The 9,854-nt window shown below is 41.1% G+C and overlaps 1 protein-coding gene across 1 annotated transcript; it reads right to left on the bottom strand.

The window, feature by feature from the left end:
* Positions 1–1,826: 1,826 nt before the first annotated feature.
* LOC118780825 (bcl-2 homologous antagonist/killer-like) lies at positions 1,827–9,245 on the bottom strand. The gene is made up of 6 exons (XM_036533543.1): positions 9,087–9,245; positions 8,290–8,397; positions 7,994–8,129; positions 7,297–7,440; positions 2,759–2,939; positions 1,827–2,295 (listed from the first exon to the last, which is right to left on the bottom strand). Exons 2-6 carry the CDS (start codon positions 8,366–8,368, stop codon positions 2,191–2,193), a joined length of 645 nt encoding a protein of 214 aa, XP_036389436.1. The 5' UTR covers positions 8,369–8,397; positions 9,087–9,245; the 3' UTR covers positions 1,827–2,190.
* Positions 9,246–9,854: the final 609 nt, after the last annotated feature.

The raw sequence follows: 9,854 nt of genomic DNA, 5'->3' as shown, positions 1-9,854 counted from the left end.
CAAAAATGAAAAAAAGATGCTGCTTCTTTCCTGATACTGTGGTGACTATCCACTGGTATCATGTGGATGAGATTTTCACAACGGCAGGGAAAAGAAGACAGTAATTGTACTATTTCAGACTTCAGCTCACTGGGGTGGACTTTTGATTTCTTTGAATTCTTTTATAATGCTTATGCTCTCTACAGTATGGATTTTGAGAACTTAGAGTTCTTTGGGGAAAAGTAAAAAAAAAAAAAAAACCCCAACGCTCAAACAACACTGCTTTGACAATATCTTAATTGTTACATCAGAATAAGTATTGAATGAACATAATCACATTTATTCATTTAATTACTGTATAAATGTGCTTCATTAAATGCATTTACCTCTCAGTTTAATGTTTGAAACATATCTGCATAATCCCTTACTTTAAACTGAGGACACATGCGTGCTGGGCATCACTGACAAACTGCTGATTGTTGCTTAACCATATCCAGCTGAGTTAGATAGCAATACCAAATCCAACAAATGTATTTCACCTATAAATGTCAAATATCTCTACCAGCAAAAAGCGTATGTGACAAAATCTGAGTCTACAAAACAAGCTTCCATCGTTCATCTTGAGCAACATCCAGATGAAGAGGGAAAACTCACATGTATTGTAAGCTGTCATGATAAAAAATGACTAACAGTCAAAAACAAACACAAAATATTTACTGAAACCACCCTGTAATGGCTGTGTCACAATAAAATTCCCCACATTCCTACTAAATTCATAAATTTAAATAAATTCCAGATATACGGGTCACAATAAAAGAAAGCAATGAAATCACAAGGTTTGCTGGGAGCTGTGGTTTTTCTGGGAACTGATAAATAATTTAACAATCTGTCCCATCAAAAAGAAACTGTGATCCATGGAACACAGATGATGACATCATATAACAGAAATTGAAAATTGAAAATCTTCAGTATTAGAACATGATGCTAAGCAAAGCAAGAGACAGGCATTACCAGAGCCATTCACAGGCTTAGAGCAAATGCCTATGAACTATAGGACACTGTGATTAAAACACTGGACACTCATCCAATACACATTAAAGCCATCTGGACCAAATACGGTCAAACTGCACAATTTGTTTTTGAAAACCCTCACCTACAGTGAGGCTTGGTGACAGCATATTTTATTCATAAACAACATTGGTGGTTTTCCTTGGAGGAGCTGCGTCAGGCTGTGCCAGACCATGGCAGTGTGTGCACATGAGACATTCGATTTTATCAAAGAAAATTCATATATGTTGCTTTGCAGTGACTGAATTCTGCTACGGTCTCATGCCCAATCTCAGCCCCTGTACAGCTTCCCTGTATTACAGTACAGCATTCTGTCCAAGTTCAACACCTGTGTTTTGGACAGTGGACATTTATCTACATGTAGAGGTGAAAAAAAAATCATTTTGATTTCCTGATGTGTTTGATTAACATACTCCACACAACTCAGCAGTAATCTGAATGTCAAATCACCTTCAGTTTTGAAAACTGAATCGTGTGTCCACCCCAATCAGCTAAATGTAATCAGTTCATAGCCCAGTGGTTTTTAAATATATTTTAGTATATTTTTTAGCTGCAGTTGTTTAAGAGTCTTGGGGCAGTGAAACCAAAGAGAGCATAAGACGTGCCTGTGTAAGAGATCTGGGATAGGGAGGTAGTATTATTAAGGTCCTTTACAGGTCTGCAAAGGGTCAGGTGTGAGCCTTGGTTTTGCAGTGTCACAGGAATTTGAAAGAGAGTTCTTTGTCCACACCTGCAAGATGCTTTTGAGCTACAGACAAAACTCCTGCCCCCCCCCCCCCCCCCCCCCCCCACAAAAACCACCTAAGTAATCAACAAACAAAACATACTGATCCCTGAAAAACTGGAAGCAGATGCATTTGGAGCGATTGGGGTGAGTGCAGCACCTGCAATGGGAAGGCGGGGGGTACAGACATCATTCTTCAGATGTACTAATGACAAATACAACACATTTTTCTGAATTTTCCTTTCACCAAAAACAATTCTAAAATGCTTTGCACAGTCTTCCTTCATGTTTGTGACTGGGACCTTATCCTTCAGTTCCATCTGTCTCTCCGTCCCTGCCCGCCACCCCCCACCTGCCGTCCCTGAGCTCGAGGATGAGAGGTCAAAGTTGAGGGGGTGCCACTGATTCGTGAACCCCCATCAGGAGCTGAAGAACCTTTTGACAACGAACTGGCCCAGAAGCACGACTCCCAGCAGCAGAATCATGTACTTCAGGTAGACATTGTCCAACTCCAGGGCAGCCACCTGCCAGAGAGAGAGAGGTCACTCTACATTTTACATGTATTCACCTTACATTAAAAGAATGATTCATCGCTACAACAACAAAAACGCTACACCGTTTACCAAGACAACACTCCTGGGCAAATGATGAATCACAATCCAAATTTTGCAAATTATGAAGCACAATTGATTATGGCGCACCATTAGTAATTGATGTTAGCATTCTCATCAAAGCTGTGAAGATGGATGTTGGTAAAGCAGAGGATGCTTGTATATGTGATAGGACTGTAGTGTCAGAGTGCATGTGTCTGAGGACTGTGTGAAACTACAGCACATGGAGAGGTTTAGCATCACCAATCTAAGGAATGAAGAGAGTGGTGGAGTCAGGGGAGCAGTATGATGTCAATCACAGGTGCACCAGTGAAGAGGTGTCAGTGTCCCTGTCCGTGTGGGTATGCTGGCGTGGCGGCAGCGTGCTGGTCCTCACCCAGCCTCCCTGCTGTGCGATCCACTGTGCGATGCGGTTCCGCAGGAGGAAGTCGCAGATGAAGCGCGCTATGCGTGTCAGGAAGCCGGTTATGCCCTGCTGGAAGACGTGCAGCGCCAAGCGGTACCCGAAGCTCAGCAGCGCGATCACGCGGCCCCAGTTAATCCCGGAGTCGAACAGGCTAGGAGGGAATGGGAGATGCGTCTCACAACCAGCCCACGGCCGCCAAAATCACACCATGCAGCTTTCACTCTGCAGAAAACAACTGATTCAAATCCCCTTGGGACAGCATAGGAAAAGCTAGTCATCTATAGGTGTTGGAATTTCTGACCCAAACAGTGTCTTGATTCAGTGACCAATCATCGAAACACTAATGTAACCTAACGTGATCTGAAAATGCTCAGCATGCCATTGCCAGTGTCAGCATGTGTGAATCCATTACCCTTGCATAAAGGAAGCATCTGTGATCACTTCTGAGTGACACTATCAATCACAACATCCCAGTAGAGTCTTAAGATCACTCTGCTCTCAGACGCCCCCCCCCCCCCCCCCAAACCACGTACACACAGTGCAAAACATGTATTTGTAATTTTGCGTTAATACAGAGGGCCTCTGCGTCTCAGAAAAATCCATAAATATGTTCCTCTAAATGTCATCCTGTTTTATGTGGGTCAAAGATCCTCAAATCAAAATGTTAATTACAACATTGCTCCATTCACAGTCCACAGTTCAGTTCCACTTCACTGTCTGACCAAAGGCCCATTCATGCAGCTGCCATCCGGTTCACGTGACATGTCCTTGAAGAGGTTATTACCTCTTTCCTTCTTGCCTATTGATTATTGCCTTCACAGTGCCTAATTCACCACACATGCTTCCTCCATGTGATATGCTAGTGATGGCTCAGACTTTTGACCAGGAATCCATTTTAAAATGGTGAACTTTTCTTCATGTTTAAATGCAAGAATCTTTATCACTCTCTTACGTAGTTTATTTTGTGGCATTGTAAGGGTTCATCTTACAGCTTTTGGGTTAAAAGAAGAAACACATGATGATGGTGCTAAGAATCTTGGCTGTGACTGCTTCTATTCATCTTATCAAAAATTCTCTTGCAGTACATATACACTTCAAACCCCATTTTAACTTACAGCACTATATAGCTCAATGCTGGTGCATACACCCTTGTATTCACAGTATCAAATGCACTACCTGTCTGAAGTAACGCGGAGAGAGAGAGAGAGAGAGAGAGAGAGAGAGCTGTATGATCAGGAGAGTCTCACTCAAACCCAAACTAACCACAAAAAACACCTGTTTGGTTGGCTCAAAATGAAAACACAACAAATGTTTTGGGCACTAGCCTGACAGAGGCTCAGAAGCTGAAAGATTTAATGTTTCTTTTATCTATTTGTGCATTAAAAGAATACAATAAGAACTCTGAAACTGACTAAAATCTTTTTCTGTCAATGCCTTTACTGCTCAGCAGTGGAAACAACCTGAAACTTGTGTTCCTGTGCGGGTGCTCCAGGACTACTAAGATATTCTTTTGTAATGTATCTAGACTTTGTATGGTTACTATTACTGAAGCAAAGCTAATATATGGAGCAATCCTTCCAAATTCATTATTTTTCATATGAATATTTCACGTTTAGCGGTCACAGCATTGTAGAAGACTGCTGATGGAACACTAGCTATATGTGGACCAGGAAAAAAAAAAAAATCATATAAAATTGAGCAGTACATAAACATGCTCCCGGTCCCTCTTAGCACTCATTCGAGTCCCATCCTCATCCTCTCAAAACTGCGCTTACAGCATTTACCTGCAGCTTCATCCTCTCTACAGCGGCGAGGGAGCAACAGAGAGGAAGGACAAGACATGGTTAAAGGTACAGCACAAGTAGTATACGAGAAAGATGGTTAAAGGTACAGCACAGCTAGTCTACAAGAGACATGGTTAAAGGCACAGCTAGTATATGAGAAAGATGGTTGAAGGTACAGCACAACTGGTACACAAGAGATGGCTAAAGGTACAGCACACTCATATATAGGAGCAATGGTCTAAGGCATAGCACCATAATATAGCGGAGAGATAGTGAAAGTAACCACACAGCTGCTGTACAGTAGAAGTGAAAATTATAGCACAGCTAACATACAGGAGAGGTGGTTATGGTGCAGGTAAGTCACAGAGGAGATGGTTAAAGGAATACTATACTAGTATACAGAAGAGATTACTTAAGGTATCACACAGGTAAGATAAAGAAGAGCCACAGCGAGGTGAAATGATCAGATGAGGAGAAGGAGGGAACTAGGGAAGGAAATTAATATGTCAATAGCAGTACTGAACTGATCTTTAGTAAACAATCTTTTGGGTGTTCAAATCCAGAAAAAAATCATTTTCGTTGTGCAGAGGATAAGCAATTAAATATTATCCAAATGTGCAGCAGTTACTCGCCTGACACTTGCATTTTTTTGGACAATAAAGCCTTTGTTGTGTTATCTTATTAAAGACGCAGAGAGGAAACCAGGATTTACACAGTCTATTGGAGAAGGCTTTGCTTAGGGACGCTGGCAGGCAGTACAAAAATTTTAATGAGCCTTTTTAATTATGGAATGCATTTGCTTAATCTGTTTAAATGCTGCTTCTTGAAGCAAACATACCTGCTGCTTCAATCTTACACTGAACACAGAAAGCTTCAATTTAAGAAGCAAGGATGACCAAAGATAGAATAATATGGAAGACATAACAGAACACAGCACTATCTACATTCCTTAAAGTTTTTGTGAATGTATCTTAACCAAACTATAAAACTGATGTTTATCTTGTACTACTGGAAGTAATGTGTGGTCACACTCTTCTAGCTACATACATTAGGAAAATAGGGAAAAATCTTTGCATATAATGCTTTGACGCTGCCCTGACATGCAGAATAAAGCAATTCAAGGACAGCCCTATGTTGAATAACAAAGATGTGTCATTAATGCTAATCTTGGCAAATCCACAAACTCGGCTAAGGCAAGGATTGCTTCATATCCACTCCCAGCTGCCTGTCCCAAACCCAGGTAATTTAATTTTGACACATTTCACACTCAAACTATTAGTGCAAACTAGCTGTACTTTAGTGACATTAAAATTCAAACTGACATTAGATACAAGTAACCAAGTAAAATTTCCATTCCAAACCCCAGTACTCTGCATTTTGGGGCATTTTCTACTGCATTACCTACTGAATGGACTCTTCAGGCTGAGTCCATGCAGTACTTCACACTTATGGACAAAATCAGAATGTGGTACTGAATACTAACTATGGATATTAAAATATCAAAGATTAAGATTAATTCTCTTACAAAAATATTACAGAACATTCATGCGACACAAAATTTGAAAGATCACATTCCCTATATACGGTACGATGAAAAACACAGGGCCCAGTTACATGAATGTACGTAGAAATCTTGGAGTAGTGTGAGGTAATCTGGCCCAAACTGTTTGCTGTAACATGGCACAATTTTAATACCAATACCTCTAGCTACAGATTGTGATTAGTGTGTGCTCACTTTATTTCTTGTTTTATACTGAAATTTAATTTGTATTTGTTCACACTATCATGGCTCTGCCAGTTCCTTAAATGGCATACTTAAATCATGGTTTCCCCTCTCCATAGTTTACAAGCAACGCTTTAACAACTAAACAGGACAAAACAAAGGAAAATGGCTAATGTAAATACATATATAGATTTTTTTAAATTACTACTGTTATTCTGTGCATGAAATGATTAAATTCTATAAAGTAAAGAATGGACATTGTCTCCGGTTCCTAATTTACTGCCTCACTCATACATGTGATCATATTTGCTTAGTGGTAAAGTACTTAGTGGTTCCCCACTTGGGCAGAGTACAACACAGCTGTTTAAGATGATGTGCACATGTTATGCAGAATGGACACAGTTCTGGATCACAAGAGCAGACTAGGGGGTACATGAAAAGTAGCAGATTATTTTAAGGGGGGGGGGGGCTATGTAAGAACTGAACACTTTGCTGTTACACCTCCCCAGGGCGCTTCACAGTGCTTTCATCTCCCATTGCTATAGAGAGCACTTATACCTCTGGACCACAGCAAAAATCATGGTAGGAACAATTCTTCGAATGCTCTAACGTGTGAATGTAACCCAGGGGAAGGCAACCCCAGTGTATGAGTGCGAGAGATGTGCAAGGGTTTTTGTCTGATTATCTAAGCTCTTAATCACATAAATGGATCAGTTACTGCAGGTGACTCAGACCGGCTTTCACCTGCACCACACAGTTAGCTGTGTAAATGCAGCAGGATAATTTCTGCAATTACATGATTAAAAGGCAAGGAAAACACAAACACAGAAACACCTCTGCCACTCCACAACTGCTGCTGCCAACCGATGGCACAGCCACTAAAAATGGACACCAGAGCATCTTGTACAGTTGTCCAAATTGTAAAATTAAATGTGTGACTAAATATTTCATTACTCCTCTGGCTCCTTTGCTGTCCCCTGTGATGTTTCGTAATTGCATACCTCTTGGCGACCTTGCAGAAATAGTTGTACGCATTCTCTGGTGTCAGGGCGAGCTGCGACAGCATCCTCTTGAACTTGAGGTCGTATCGTCTGTTGATGTCATCTCCGATAATAGCCAACTGCTGGCCAACACGACACAACTGACTGCCAAGGAGAAACAGGTGACGGTCATAAGAGAGAATCACTGCATCATTCGTACTTCCACATTTTTAACAGCACATTAAACAGTCTGCCGGAATACCCTCCATGTTTAAAACGATGTAATCTAAGATATATGCTTATAGTGCCCTTGTCATTGGATAGGGGTTAGCTGGAAAGGTGTTGTGTAAACCTAAGCATAGAATAGAGAAGACTGAAAGAGACAGAGAGGCTGAGAGAAACAGCAGCAACCCTCACTCGCTGAACAGCTCCTGCAGTTACCACCTCTTACCAGTAGAGGTCACAGAAAGCTCCCAACAGTAGTCACAGCTCAGAGAGAAGCAAGTTAACTACATTTTCATCATTAACATGCACAAACACTGTGACAGAGTGACAGTATTAGTGTTTTTACTGGCTTCATTCTTTGACAGAAAACATTATATTACATTACAGATAAGCCTCTATGATGAAGGTACTTTTATTTAAAGGGTTAGCATTTTGTGAGACTGTGCCCACAGATGTTCGTACCATACCAAGGACATTCAAGCCGGCTGCTTACTTATTCTTGTCAGGTTGGAGTGCCGTGATCTCTGGGTCCACGGGTGGCTTCTCCCCCTCCTCCTCCATCTCTTGGTTGTATCGGAAGAACACATAACTGCAGAAGACTTCCTCTGTCTCCTGCACTACATGCGCCTCTGCCAAAAACCCAGAGAGAGGTAGAGTTACACCAGTCTCCAAATATCTTTCAGTATTCAGGACAGGCTTTCTGAGGGGTTATTCCGCCGTTATTCCTACTTCGAATAAACACCCCGCTTCTTAAAAGCATCTTAAAAGACAATATGGAGGTTTTCTTACCAGTACTCGGGGGTAACTCCTCGGAGTTTTCATTCTGGCTGCCGTTCTGCAAGGGGTCATCTTCACCCCCAGTAGCCATGGTTACACCCAACCAGGTGTGTTAACAATCTGTAAAGATGCATATCATATACCATGATTAACACATGAAATACAGCTTTAACTTGTCTGTTTGAATCTTTGACCGACAACACTGCTAAGGTCCACTATATGCTTTAGTTTGATACAGGAGAACAACTAGCTAACAATTTCAAACAGTTCAGACCATTTTGGTTAACGAGTTGCCTGAACTAATTTGTAAGTATGGTAGCAAGCAGACGATTTCACCATTACCTATCAATCCAACTACGTAGCTAGTCAGCGATTATTCGCTCATATGAGAAGGTATAATATACCTATAAACATTCCTAAGACGTCGCTGTAAGGACAAGGAACCGGTTTGTAAGCTAACTAGCCATGTAACTTGATCGCGAAAACCCAGACCCCAGATCCAACTGCATATTATCTAGCGAGTTAGCTAGTTAGCCGACGTTTAAGACAGCTGCCGCCGGTTCTAGCTAGCTATCTAACTACGTTTCTAGTTTCCAGGATTCTGGATCAAAGTTTGTTGCCTAGTCTACTTCGCCAGGTTCGTCGGTGCAAAGTTTGCTACCTTCCCTGCTAAGGCACCTACAGCTAGCAAGCTAAAAGTTAGCTAACGCTAATTAGTTACCGATAACTCTGGTGTGCTCCCTTACCACCAAAACTAGTTAGCAGCTTTTGTAACCACTCGCAAAAGCAAAAACCTACACATGTCTTACCTTGATTATCTCCTCACTGCCTCTTGTTGTTGATTTTGAGAAGTTTAACGAATGCTTACAATAAACACAGGAACCGCGCTTCCCTGTTGGAGGAACCAGGAAGCAGCGCAGAACTCGCCTCGATAAGCAGAGAGGAATTCCAGTTCCGATGGAATTTACCGGTCGTAGCTCTAACCGTTTCAAAATAAAAGCTTAAAGCACACAAAAAAACCACATTGAATATGCTCTCTAAAGGAGATAAACATGGTGATTAGAAAGTCTTAACTTGTTTATTATTATTGTTATCGTTGTTGTTGTTGTACTTGTTATTAGCTATTATTACTTGCTTTGTAATGAATAAACATCAACTGAGCTAGGATCGTCACATACACCCCTGAACACTGAAAACATAAATACAATTGTGCCATGTCGAAATGGCTGCTAAATGTAATCTAAATAGAAGCACGCATTCTGAAAATTAATTTAGAATTTACAAGTACTTGGGTGTAGCGGAGGAGTTGCTAAAACATCTGTTTTTAGAAGACAGGTTCTGTGTCTCTAAAGACAAACAGGAGTTCAACAACATAGAGCGGGAAGGACTGTAGTGAAAATTTCACTAGAAACAGGCAGTCAATGCCTAGTCCCAGTGATGCTAGAAGGAAGTGCACTGTTAGTTTATTTTCAGCAATTGGTCAACGGCCATTTTCATAATGTAAGAAACTGCAGACCAAGTCTGTGTAGTACTGGGCTTCATATGTCGGCGATTTAAATTAACACAAATGCTCGTGC

The sequence above is a fragment of the Megalops cyprinoides genome, chromosome 7, assembly GCF_013368585.1.
Source record: "Megalops cyprinoides isolate fMegCyp1 chromosome 7, fMegCyp1.pri, whole genome shotgun sequence".
NCBI lineage: Eukaryota > Metazoa > Chordata > Actinopteri > Elopiformes > Megalopidae > Megalops > Megalops cyprinoides.
This window is presented reverse-complemented; position numbering and strand designations above follow the sequence as displayed.